Raw genomic sequence first — 13,631 nt, forward strand, 5'->3', positions numbered from 1 at the left:
CCAGGAGGGAACTTTGTGTTGCTCCAATTAAAAGAAATAAATCAGTGGGTTTTGTAGCATAGGGTCAAAGTACCAGGCAACCAAAGGGCCTTCAGAGTTCAGATACGATGAATGCTAACCTACTTATCACATGGGCAGTTCAGATACCCTATGTCGGCAGGCCACATCCTGTTTAGTGTAGTGACTATTTGAAGAGGAAGTAACAGGTGGACAGCTGAAGAATCCTGCCTTCACGGCTACAGCCTCTTCCTTCTATATTCCGGAATTGCACACCCCCCAACAAAAGCCCATGCCTTTCACCTTGATCTATCTGACCAAAATCACAACAGGTATCTATTAAACAATATGGCAGAAGCAACTTCATGTTGGATTGTTGATCTCTGCCTAAGCCACAACCGAGGTGTCAGCTGCCTCACTTATATTCCACGTGCAAGTGGAATGGGAGTCACCCACCGATCTGTCATCCACTTATCTCAAAATACCTCTTCATCCTCTTGCTCCCGCATTGGTCATTTAATCCCAAAAGGAATCCTGCCTTCTGCAGCAGACTCCGCACCTCATTTTGGAATTAGAGCATCTTCCCAGGAATTCACGCCTCCTATCTTCCCTTGCTTGCCCACATCCTGAGACTTGAGAGAAACGAGGCAATGGCCAACCTGATGGAAAACTTATTAAAGCCCCGTGCTTTTTCTTCTACCCAAATTCCTTATTTGCCCTTCATACTAAAAATGTCAGACATTTTCCATAGAAGGAATCCATGCCAGCCAGACTCAAAAATTACAAGGTACTGCAGGTTATCCATGAAGTCACATTGGAACAGTGGTTTTTCAAATGTTAGCTTACATCACAATCACCTGAAGGGCTTGTGGAAACATATTCCTGGACCTCACCCCCAGAGTTTCTCATTCGGCAGGTCTGGGAAGGGACCTGAGAACTTGCATTTTTAACATGTTCTCAGAGGATGGAGATGTTAACCCCACTGAGAACCACTACCTTAGAGTTCAAGAATGGCACTGAATGTTACCTCTCCAGCCCTCTTCATGGAAGACTGTGTACACGTATAAAAGCAGAACATACTTAGCTCAAGGACAAGAAGCACTCATCCTGGAGCTACATATAATGATAGGACACGGAAAACAGAGACTTAAGCATGAAGAAGCAGAACTGCCAGAAATCTTAGCACAGGTTTCTAGATCAGGGAACAAATGAATGAGAAAAGGAACTTCCCCCTGAACAAGAGGAATCCTAGGTATAGGCTAAGTCAGCTTCTTTTACAAAATAAATAATTGGGGAACAAATATTAAGTGGTACCTCGTTCTCTTGGTACTTGGTTGTAAGAGAAAGTAGCCAAATTACAGGCTTAGTTATGCAACATCAAGGTCTGTATCACGTAGCTTCTATAGTTCATTAGAACGCTTGATTCTACTCAGGCTGTTTATAGAAGTTTATCCTAGAGGAATAGGCACAAACCGTGGGTAAGCTGCTTGGTTTAATTGTTTTAGCACTTGAAAAAAAAACGTACAGTAGTTTGAACACTCAGTCTTTGCAAGCCTCCACTGAGGTCCAAGGTTTCATTCATACGTACAAAATTAGTTTACAAATTTTTTGGCAATGTCATCTTAGTAACCCGTTTTATCCTATTGCCATTGTCCCAACCGTTGAAAAAGTTTACAATAATTTACATAGAAATATTTTCAAAGTGCTTAAGAATAGTGATTGTTTTCTGGGATATTTACAGATGGCCTATACAATGTATGTACAGGTGGTCTACACTATAGCACAAGTGTCATTGCTGGAATATGGCTTTCTAGGGAAAGTGCATATTTGGCCAGATGTGGCAATACTGTCTAGAAGTTCAAGGGTTAGATACTTGGTAACCACATCCAAAGCTGAAGTAGAATGTGGGCAGGGATATTTACAAAAGTCATATAAAAACGGTCAAGTAGACAAGCTTGATCCATGTAAAGATATCTTGATGTTCTTCCAGACTGGAGGAAGAAAGACTTCAGGTGTTGGCTCGGTTACCACTCCGAAGTGGGGGGAGGGTATTGGTCTAGACCTCAAAGGTCAAGACTCGTCTCAGAAGTCAAGCTAGATCATCATCTGTGCTTACAACTGATATCTGTGGAAGAGAAAGAGTACAGAATGAGCTTGGTGGTCACTCACTGGTAGTAACTCCAGTCTCTGAAATGGACCTTGCTTTTGGGCTGGTCATTCAGAGACCAAAGGGGCATCGAAGGAAGTCAGATCTCAAAAAAGTATTGAGTTGTGTCCTTGATGCATTTTAACTTGAATCCATTGGTATCTAGTTGGTAGACAGAGAAAACAGTGGAACTGATGCTGCCATTCTACTTAATGATCTTAAGTAGAACAGGGAAAAGACACATGTGTGCCATCAATTGACCACCATTCTTTGTTTTGCCCAAGAGCTTGAGAGAGGGAGTGCTGAGTACTTGTTTGGTTCACACTCTTCCCTAAGTGAAGGCCAAATACTCCAGTTGTGTTTCAACTGAAGAACAAGCAGCTGACTCTGCTGCTGAAAGGAAGCTAGCTATAGTAGGTGGGATAGGCCACTTCCAAGCATTTGGTATTGGTGGCTAAACGAATCTCGCTTAATACACTGACTTTAAGCCAACTCCCCTATATAGGACGTGCTAATTTTTAAGTGTCCAGTAGACAGCGGCCTTAACAGTTCAAATAGGAGCCACTTGGTTCATATAAGTTGGTACATACATTTTCCATAACCAAGAAATATCTCCAATAGTATAGTGATGACCTTAGATCGACTTACTTGTTCTATATGGGGCAGATGCTTAGCAACTGACTGGCATGTGCTCTAACAGGCTAGACTGTCTACTCTCCGGGTGGTAGATGTATTTGGTGGCTCTGTGATCCCAATGGCTCTTTCCAGCCCAAGCAGCCATAGCTTGAGTCAGCTGTCTCCTTTCCAGAAAGTCCTACAGCAAGCCATGGTGTATCAAGACACAAAGCTGACTTACTGCTGGGTACGTGTGTCCAACAGAAGCACTGTGTCTGCCAATGTCTATTGACAAGTCCTCTTCGGTAGTCTTCAAGTACACAGGATTGTCAAAGTTCATGCTTTTCATGTTCTTGTGCTGCCAATTCCGCCACATCAAATAGCCACCCACTGCTGCCATTGCCAAGAGCACTGAAAAAAGTGAGAAGGTGACTAGGCAGCCTCTAGTCTCAAAACGTCCAAAAAAAAGGGTCATGTTCAGGGATCGGTGATAGGTGACATGAATACAAATTTTAGGTTTTAGGAAGTTGGCATGGCTAAAAGTTGGAAGATAAATGGGTCAGGAGCTTGAAACAAGTTCAGACCAGCGGTTAAGTGTCACTCTGTGGACGGGTGCTAAGCTCCACACAGCCATGTGGGCGAGTGTGGAGTCCTGGGCCCCTTCCCGGGCCAACTGAATTAAAATTGCACAAGTTTCTGGAGGGCTTTCCAAGTGTTCCCCCACGCGTGTTAGCTAGGCTTGGAATCCAGTATTTGAGGATAAAGTGACCCTTTCAGCCCAGTGCTTTAGAATCCTCATGCCCAAAAATTGCTCTAGAAGTTCTTTCCCCGGAGTTTAATAATTCTTAACCATTTTTAATTTACCCTGTACAAGTCCTCCAACTCCTCAGGAAGGCAATAAAGTATCTGTATGTCACCCCTGTGTGACACATCATATACATTTCAAAGAGGGGAAGAGACCTGTGTTCTTTACCTAAAGGGACATGTTGTGAAAGGGGAAGAGCCAGACTAACAACTGTGAAGTAGAGAGCAATGAGCACCATTCATGGAATAGCTGAGAATTTACCACTGCGAGTCACTGTGCTAAGTATACCATCGAAGAGAAAGGTATGGACTCCGTGTGCCATGCTGGGGACAGAGTGAATGCGGTCAAGGTCACGAGTACTGTGACCATGGGAGAGGGGTCTCTAGATGGATGAGAAATGTCCATCTGGTTGGTGGTGAACAAATTCATCAGACCCAGGTACGTAGGGAATGGACTTACAGAGAGGAAGGATGGCCCAGGCAGCAGAAGTGCCTTTCGGAGGAACGGTGACCTCCGTTACCGCTGTGGTCACATTGATCCCTACAGGAGAATAAAAGGAATCGGTTTAGATGGACCTGAATTCAGACTTAGAAATGTATCCATCTGGTGGAGCACCTCATACCCGGTGCTCGTTACTGATGTTTAGTATCTACTGCTTTGTATACCAGGAGCAACTGGTCTACAAGTATTTGAGAGGCACGTACTAGAACAGCTATTTCACTAACAGTTTGCTAACAGAAATCTTAGTAAGTCAGAACAGGCTAAGAATTGCAGGCTCTAAGTCTTTGGAGTTCAAATGCATGTTACCAATCAGGGGCAGAATGAGTAGTTACAGGTTGCATTAATTACATAAGCAATAAATACAGGGAGTGTGGCTGTTAGTTGAGATTCACGGTTGGCAGTACTGGCCCAGTACCTCCAGGAGCTAGTCCACTAGTTGGTGAACTTTCTATTGTGTCGAAACCCTTTGTCTCTCTGTAAGTCACAGTAGTTGCAGTACCTGAATTACAAAGACCAAGAACCTGGTTAATGCCAAGGTTCCAGAGTGGCTAGCTGTTTCGTCCAGATAAATCATGAGAATGGTTATTTAACACCACGGGAGACAGACAAATCGCTGCTGAGCTAAAGTTGCACGGCCAAGGCTAAAACAAAGTCTTCATGCAAAACCAAAGACACGTAAGACTTGGGACAGAACAGTCAGCATTTGGAATTTGACAATTCTAGAAGATGCACAGCCACACTTACCCCTGTCAGCACCGTCCTGGAAGTTACAAGAAACGCTCTCAAAACCAGATTAGCAAACGTACTATTCTTACTGTCAGATTGCCTTGCAATGACTTTCTTAGTAAACTGACCTAATCTCTGCAGGAACTCCTTAGCAAGCTAATAAAAGCCTCACACTGCGAATTCCTTGCTCACAAGAAGTGACTTTAATTTGCCATGCAATCAAAAGCTAAGGACAAAAGATGAAAGTCAAGTTTAAATGTGAGTAGAAGATGGCATCGCCCACTGGGGCCGTAAGGGTTCCTGTAATGATGGCCTCTTGGGAGGAAAATATTAAGACTCGGTTTAGTTATCTGCAAGTTGGCTAGCTCAGTGCTGTTACAGGCCTCACTGGTACAAATCAGTATAGTCGCACTCACTCTTGAGTCAGCTACAGACTCGCCTGATGCTGATGTGAGTTAGAAGTCAGTTCTGAAGTACAGACATGAAACCCTGGCATGCAAGTGGCAGATACATTCCCAGATCTATTCCAAGAATCAGAACAGAATTCTTTAAAAAGCCAGGCTGGTTTTATGGCTAGTGTCTTATTCTGTTGCCTACTGTTGTGTCCCATGGGTGGTTGTAAAGGAAAAAGCCTTACTGTGGCACTCCCGGCCGTTTTCCTCTAGATTGTACCCATTGGGACAGGAACAGGTATACTTTGGAGAGTGATCGTTAATTTGTGGTGCTGGCAGGCACAGGTATTCACATCCTCCATTCTCCATGTCTTCTTCACACCAATTTTTACCTATTGAGAAATAAAAGTCCTTTAAAATAGGTATTCTGGTGCCTGCTATACATGGAGCCCTGTTCTAGATGCTGAAGACATGAGCCCTTGTCCCCAAGGAGATGAAACTTGTCTATCTGTCAAACCTTGGAGCTCAACCAGTACAGTGAAGGAAAAATATAAGGGTACAGGAAGCATGCTCTAAGGATACCACAGATCCAAAGAAACTTGTTGGAAGTCGCATAAGGATTATGCCTTGAACAGGTGGGTGGTGAGGGAGCAGGCGGGGGAAGGAGGTACCCACTACTGGTCCAAAGCTTATAGTGAAGACTCAAGGGAAGGAGATTAGCATGTTCTCCTTGGTCTTTGCTTTGCCTTGCTCCCACAAAGTGGAAGGAGCCCAGCTACAGGGAGGTTTAAGGCTTTCTGTTACATAGAACCAGTCAAGTATTTTGAGCAGGAGATAGTATGAACAGATGTGGTTGAGGATCTACATAGAAGATGTGTCATGATGGGGAGGCAGAGAGAGTTTCTGGCATAAAGCTACATTTGATGATAGTACAATCATCTTAGTATAAGAGATTGACGGCCAAAAGTTATGGAAAGCCTGAAATAAAAGACTGAACGCTGAGGGTTGAAAGGGAACACATGAGTTGAAGTTCTACAGCTCTTGAAGAAGTCAGAAATTTTAAAAAACATCAGCTTTGAAGTGTTTGAAGTGAGGGGAAGGAAGGGAAATTTTCCATTGTAGAGCAAGTTGAGTTGCTAAAGAGTTACCGATACCCAAGCAGGTACTACGTCATGCTGCTGTCCTCACAGTGGCCTTGCCGGGCCGTGCTCATCCACATTACCTGATGGCTGTACGAGTTCATGATAGACAATGATGTCTTGGGCATCATTAAGGTTGTTAACGAGAGTGGCCAGCTCTGATCCAGTGAATTTATTGGCCCCATAGACTGCTTCATTTTCCCCATCGATCCAGTAGACACGATCCTAAAACAGAACACCCAAACGAGCATGTGTACCTGGGATTAACACAAGTCATTTATCTGAAGTCATCATCATTTACTTGCAATTTAATGGACCAAATTTACTGAACACTGGTCTGGGACACTGGATGTCCCAGACTATAAAAGATGCAAGTTGAGGTTTCTTAAAGTGCCGTAAGAAATCAGCATAGAACTTGTCCCATGTTGTAAGTGTCCAGCCCCCTCTTCCCGCGTGCCTGTTCTTTCTCCCCCAGGACGCTACAGTAACTCAGAGGTACACACTTAGACATGAGGCACACATCTCACCTCAAATATGGTTAGTGCAAGAGGATGAGCTAGGAACTCCAGAGACTTGAGGACAATCCTACGATCTTGGCCATTCAAGTCCACGCTGGACAACATGTGCAGCTTGGAGTCGAGCCAATAGAGACGGCTCTTTATAAGGTCTGGGGAAGAAAAGAATTGTCAAGGCATGATAAGCTGTCACGGCTCTGGCTTCCATTGAAAGTATCCAAAAAGTCCAACATTCTACACTCATGGGTTCCTTCTCCAGCCCAGTTTCGTAAGGGGGTCCCACACACCTTGTGAAGCAGCTGGCAGAATCTGTACACATATTCATTCTGGGAGACTAAGGGAGTACCTAAGGTTCTCCAAGGAGCTGCCTTGAGAAATGTTACATTATATAGAAGTATTAAGCTAGCGTGTTGTTCTGCCCCTACGGGATGAGAGTTTCCAAGGCCCAAGTTCAGGCTTCCCTGAATTCATGTCACCTATTGGGTCCAAATGGACATAAAAGCTAGCGGTGGTGCAGCAAGTAATTTGTTAAGTCCACTGTCCCACTTGAATTGCTCAGTTACTCTCTTCCAAAAGTCCTGCTACGAAGGGAACCATAGAGAACTGTCTGCCATAGTGCAGAATAAACTGTAGAGAGAAGCGAAAACTGCAGAATTGGCGGTCAAGGAAGGAAGAACATACGTACCAAGGGTAATTCCATTAGGCCATTGGATGTCCACTGTCACCAGAGGCCGTCTATCAAATCCATTCATGCCCGCTTTTTCTATTTTAGCGGGTTCTCCCCAGTCTGACCAGTAAACAAAGCTGGGAAGAGTTAAATGAGATAAGCCTCAGCAGTGTGGAAGGCATAAACTCATAGTTTGCGACACACATTTAAAGAATGAATAGAAAACTCGAGAGATGATCAGTGACAATTCAGGGTCTAAGTTATGTTCTGGGGAAACAAAAGTGAACACTGAGAATCTACAAGCTCATTATGGACTATATTAATCTATATAAGTGTGGCACTTATATTTCAACCCCAAGTCACAGGTTAGGTCTTTCTTTTCCAAAAGGCCAATTCTTTCAGAGGACCCAAAAACAAATACATGCTAAGTTTTAGGGTAGGGGCTGGCTGATTATGTTCTAGTGAGGATTCATGGGGGTCAACAGTGGGTACTACAGGCTCAGTCAACTTTCCCAGCTGCTTCCCTATATTATTTAGTGGCAATTTAGGGACATGTCTCCATGAAGTGTTGCTAGACAGGTCCATTTATTTCCCCCGGACCCTCAGACAACTTGGACACGTAGATGAAAGCTTTGAGGTATTGTGGTTACCACAATCCCCCGACTCGTGCTGGTACTTGGGTTTGCTCATTGGGAGCTAACGTAACAAAGAATTCAGACAAAAATTAAAAATCACTCAGAAAGAAGGTGGGTGGCCACAAGGGCTCAGGTACAGCTTTCGGTGCATGTCACAGCAGACCTGTTGTTTCATTCATGTCAAGCAGCGGTCATACAGCCAGGGAGGGCCTGTAGTACAGTCCACCATGGCATCGCCGCCATCTTGAACTGGATAAGTGTTTGTTGTGGGGAGCTGAGTCTACGGCCACACCACCCTGAACGTGCCCCACCTCGTCTGTTATGGAGAGCTGATAAGTCTTGGGATTTCAGTACTATTTCAGCCACGGGGATAGCTCCTGGCATACACAGATAGCATCCAAAAGGCTGTAAGATGAAAAGCAGACTACAAACCCAGACAGCGGGTCCACAGCTATGGAGGCAGGCTCCCGCAAGTCAGAGTTAAACAGGAACTTCCTCTTGGCTCCATCTAGGGTAGCTACTGAAATAGTCTTAGAAGCCGCATCCGTCCAGTAGATGGTCTTGTACACCCAATCAACAGCAATGGCTGCAGGATTATAGACATTGTCGATCATTTTAACATGTCTACCAACCTTGTCATCAATTGAGGCACTGAAACAGAATAGGTCACAAGAAATTTAAGAGTTTGACACCATCAGAGCCTGGAGAATGGACTTTCTGTTTACAAAATGGTCAACAGCTTTGTTCAGAAGAAACTCTAGTAACACCACAGCTCGCCACTCAGATTATTTCACTCTGCCTCTTACTGGTCCTACACAATACTGTCCGTTATTTAGTTGCTGTTACATATTCGATATGCAAGAATGACCCATTTCTAAGTGAAGCTATTTGTTTCAGGAGCCATCGTCTGCGTTTCTACAGTTGGGGTTAAGAAAAAGCTGTCACTACCATTTCTAGCTTATAGCAGCTATGAACAGTTGTCAGTTAACTAGAGAGAAGGGTGAAAATAGGAAAAGTTAAGATGTGCTTTGTGATAATCCTATAGCTATAGCCACCTTGTGCTTGACAGATGATTGTTAATTTCTAAGGAGGAACTGATAGTCATATAATAGTTGGAGAATCAATGAGCGTTCAGAAGTAAGAGTCCCAGCTCATGAGATACTAGGTTGGAGCTACAAATTCCTCCAAACCTTCCCAAAGACCAAGTGACAAGGACTTGATGTCGAGACACCATGCACAGAACTGAAGTTACCTGAAGATGGCCTTTTGGCTTAGATCAGCCCAGAACAGCTTCTGAGCAGCGATATCCACATCCAGAGCCACTGTGTTTCTTAGCTGTTCAACTAGTTGGATGTATTCTTTCCTCTCCAAGCCAATCTTCCGGATGTCTCTTCGATTAGTGAAGATCAGACTTGGTTCTTTGCCTGCGAGAGAGGAGTCAGGTTTATTTGGTTTTGCTGTAAGAAGGCAAGGTCCTTCTGAGTCAGCTCCTCCTGGAGGAGGAGCACTTGTAAAGTAAAGGCAATGCTAAACACCCGAGGAATATTCTTGCTGCACTCCGTGTTCCCTGGGACTGCAACTACTTCCCACCATCGAAAAAGGCCGTCCTGGGGTCACAGCACTCAATGGGAGGGTGGCTGATGGGTAAGTTACTTACTGGGATTGCGCTCAAGTCTGGGAAGCAGAGAGTAAGCAAACCTGGGAGGTGTTCATGGTGTCAGACGCAAAAGAAACTGACTAAGGCAGGTGTCTGGGGAAATGATAGTCTGTTTAACCTATGATACTACACTGTGAGTCAGTAGCACGGTTCCCAAGTACAGATAGTCCCCAGCTTAGGACTTTTTAACCTTACGATGGTACAAAAGGGGTTTGCGTTCTGTAGAAACCACACTTTGAATTCAGAGTTTGGATCTTTTCTCGGGGCCAGGGATAGGTGCTACCAACCTCTCTTGGGATGTTTTCTTATGATACTGCACAGGAGCTCGGGGTCAGCCCTGCGATTACACGAGTGACCAACTGATCCACCAACACCCATCTGTACCCATAAAACCATTCTGCTTTTCACTTTGAGTACAGTACTCAATACGTGACAGGAGCTACTCGATACTTGATGATAATACAGGCTTTGTGTTAGATGATGTTGCCTAACAATAAGCTAATGGAAGCGTTCTGAGCACATTTACGGTGGGCTTGGTGAAGCCACACGACTTGGCAGGTTAGGTATGTTAAATGCGTTTTCGACTTAGGATATTTTCAGCCTACAATGGGTTTATTGGATTGTGACATCATCGTAAGTCAAGGAAGAGCTGCACTGTTTTAATTCCATATTGAGTTGACTCCTGGAGTCACTGGCTGCAGCTTTCGTAAGCACTTGCTACTAAGGTACCAGAGCAGCACGAGCCCAAGTCCATTTACCTACTGCCTTGCACACGCCAGTGGCAAGATCCATCTGATATCCTCGACTACATTCACACTTGTAACCGCCTTTTAGGTTGATACAAATTTGGCTGCAGATTCCCGGGTTTTGGCATTCGTCAATGTCTAGGAGGGAAATTAGAATCAGTCTTGCTGTGCCTAGATGATACAGAGATACACAGTCTTTTCCAAGCCCCTCCCCCACCGCCATCTCCCCTGACCCCGGCCAGGGCTCAGGCTCCCTCCCTGACTCACCTCCACAGATTTTCTTATCTATCAGTTCAAACCCAGCTGCACAGTCACACGCGTACCCTATAACAAGGTCCTTGCAGATGTGAGAACAGCCACCGTTATTAACCAGGCATTCATTGACATCTGAAATAAAAAGAGACTAGTTACTCAGCACCTTACTCCAAATTGGTGTCTGTCCTGATGAACATTCAACCTTGGGGCTTTTTGTGATAAGGTATCTAGTTAGTCTGGCCCAACCCAAGATTTTCCTCCTCAGATCTAATAATCTGTCTTCAAGGTATGCATCTTGGAGGGTTTTGGTGGATAGAAAACCCATCTCCTTGGCAAGTTACTAGTTGGCTAAGTAGTACTTAGCCAATTTCCCTGTTGTTGATCTGTCATTTATAAGGAGGTAAGACTGTGTACCAGTTTGTCACTGCTTCGACTTCTAAGGCATAAAAATGCCACTCTGGAGCCCAACAACTGAAGTCGGTTCACTACAAGTGGTTTAAGCAGGCACTGTACGCATCTGTGTGGCATTAACTGTGGGCCACGTCATTGACCTTCCCCACCCTGTACTCAGGCCGCCGGGGTCCACTTACGGCATTCTTTGAGGGGCTCGTCACTCCAGTCCCTGCAGTCCTGCTCCTGGTTACATACTTTACCGATATCTATGCATTCCCCGCTTCTGCACTTGAACTTGCCAGGGCCCAAGCACTGATTGACTACAGAGAGAAACACAAAAGTGAGATTCCATGGTGGGGCCGCTCACAGCAATCCTGCGACTCACCCCCAGGACGCGAGACCCTTACCGTTTTTGCAGTTGACTTCATCAGAGCCGTCCACGCAGTCTCGGATGCCATTGCACTGCCTGCTGCCGTGGATGCAGCTTCCGTCCTCACACTCAAACTGGTCAGGGCGGCAGGTTCGCGAAGCTGCAGTGGGGGGAGGCAAGACCATGGGATGGTCAGCCAAGCCGTCCCAGCTGACGCGGGGAGGGGGAGGAAGGGGAGGAGGGGGAGGAGGGAACAGGCCCTACTGATAAGAAGGCTACGTACGACAGTTGACCTCGTCGCTGCCGTCTTTGCAGTCGGGGTCCCCGTCACACCGCCACTTCTTGTGGATGCACTCGCCCGAGCCGCACTGCGTCTCGCTGGCGGGGCACTTGGTGTGCATCCGCGGCTGGCGGCCGCACTGCTCCAGGGACTCGTCGGATTGGTCGGAGCAGTCGGCGTCGTCGTCACACACCCAGCTGAGGGGGATGCACGAGGACGTGCTGCACTGGAACTCGTGGGCGCCGCACGTCGGGGGCGCGCAGTCCAGCTCGTCGCTGCCGTCGCTGCAGTCGTCCTGGCCGTTGCACACGAAATTCCTGGAGATGCAGCGGCCGCTGGAGCACGTGAACTCATCGGGGCCACACGTGATGTTGCCTGCGGAGAGACAGCGGGCTCCGCTGAGCACGTGTCCCGCGCGTGCCTTCCAGACTCTGGTCCCACAATGTAGCATGCGGGATCTCAGATCACGAGCCCTAGCTTTCCAGCTTCACTAAAAAGCTAACGTGGATCTCTATCAATATCCAAATTCGTGGAGTATCTAGCAAGCCGTCCCGGTATGCACAAGAGGCAGGGACTCTTGAATAAGAACAGAAATAAAGGACCAAGAAAAGAGTTGAAGACTCTCAAGTTAATTGGAGAGGAGAACCACAATCTATCGGTAACTTAAAGCGACGGATAACTTGAACGAGAAAGGGGCAGTTCACTTTGAAAGGCAAAGACTCAGTTATCTCTCAATGGATAGACCACGGATCGGATTGTTAGCTAAAACTATTGTGTACCAGGTATACAGGCAAGACACTCGTAATAAGCATTATGACACTGTCACCAAAAAGAAGTCATCATGTTATACTACCATGCATGGTTCCTTCTCTGCTGGTCCTTCAAATGAGGATCCGGAATCACAGGTCTTAAATATTTTCAAGTGTTAGAAAGTCATTGCCAGGGCTAGAATCTCAATCTAGCAGCCCGCTAGGCTGATAACAATAAGCTAGGCAGACTAGCCAGTTTGTGCTTGGATTCAGATTCCTGCTGAATGAATCAAGGTCACAGTTTGGTGGTAATTAGGGTAGAAACCACGACTCTCTTGGGAAGCAAAGTCTAGATTAAAGAGGGAAACTCTGGGCAGCTCCCGGGCTTACCAAGCCATAAAAGCTCCACTCTAAGATTGAACACCAAAACTCACTGGACTAGGTGCGGTGATATTGACCTTGGAAGTCGACTCGTACACACGCAAGATGGACGTTTCGACCGCAAACACCCTCGGCTCACTTACTCTGCTGCATCAGGAGGCCCGTGCCCATCAGACCTGGGAGGTGCAGCTTTCTGGGCCCTATAAAAGGGCGGTAGCTTGAAAGAGTGCTCAGAGCAGTGTTTGTTCAACCTAGGTATTTTCCCAGGGCCTGGCCTGAGACATGCGGCACTTTATTACATATTTTCCAGGAACAGACACGTGAAAGCATAGGAAACCGAGCTCGTTTTTACAGGCAGGGACCGTGAGAAGAGACAAAAGTACCATCGGTGGAATGGAGTTTTCTTTGGGCATGTGCTGGCAAGATGTGAACGTTTGTGCACCAAGTTACCCTTGGGAAAGGTTGAGCTAGAATCTAGCTTGGGCGTGGGGGGCTACGAAAGGCTTGTATGATGTTCACGTAATTTATTCCAATCAGCAGACCCACTGGAGACCGAGGAATAAGCTTTCTGGCCCTAGACCCCTCCTCGTTTCATCGAGCCCCAGTGAGGAAGGCCCACGACTTCCTGTCCTGACGGAGACTGGAGCCCAACGCACGATTCT

At 46.0% G+C, this 13,631-nt stretch overlaps 1 protein-coding gene across 4 annotated transcripts in view; it reads right to left on the reverse strand.

Annotated features, from left to right (window-relative positions):
* Window positions 1–1,469: 1,469 nt before the first annotated feature.
* The window catches only part of VLDLR (very low density lipoprotein receptor), a 30,362-nt gene continuing 18,200 nt past the window's right edge, over window positions 1,470–13,631 (reverse strand). For 2 of the 4 annotated variants that reach the window (XM_078436052.2, XM_081790861.1), the window contains 15 exons: window positions 11,843–12,214; window positions 11,597–11,719; window positions 11,387–11,509; window positions 10,809–10,928; window positions 10,554–10,679; window positions 9,391–9,562; window positions 8,571–8,789; window positions 7,522–7,640; window positions 6,849–6,988; window positions 6,405–6,546; window positions 5,428–5,574; window positions 4,480–4,563; window positions 4,023–4,103; window positions 3,000–3,169; window positions 1,470–2,122 (listed from right to left, as the gene is read on the reverse strand). In XM_078436052.2, coding sequence (XP_078292178.2) covers window positions 2,087–2,122; window positions 3,000–3,169; window positions 4,023–4,103; window positions 4,480–4,563; window positions 5,428–5,574; window positions 6,405–6,546; window positions 6,849–6,988; window positions 7,522–7,640; window positions 8,571–8,789; window positions 9,391–9,562; window positions 10,554–10,679; window positions 10,809–10,928; window positions 11,387–11,509; window positions 11,597–11,719; window positions 11,843–12,214 — 2,174 coding nt within the window. In that variant the 3' untranslated portion in view covers window positions 1,470–2,086. The remainder of the gene's footprint in view (window positions 2,123–2,999; window positions 3,170–4,022; window positions 4,104–4,479; window positions 4,564–5,427; window positions 5,575–6,404; window positions 6,547–6,848; window positions 6,989–7,521; window positions 7,641–8,570; window positions 8,790–9,390; window positions 9,563–10,553; window positions 10,680–10,808; window positions 10,929–11,386; window positions 11,510–11,596; window positions 11,720–11,842; window positions 12,215–13,631) is intronic. The other 2 variants (XM_081790862.1, XM_081790860.1) reach the window with 1 other exon arrangement.

This window comes from Panthera onca, chromosome D4 (genome assembly GCF_046562875.1).
Source record: "Panthera onca isolate mPanOnc1 chromosome D4, mPanOnc1 haplotype 2, whole genome shotgun sequence".
Taxonomy (NCBI): Eukaryota; Metazoa; Chordata; class Mammalia; order Carnivora; family Felidae; genus Panthera; species Panthera onca.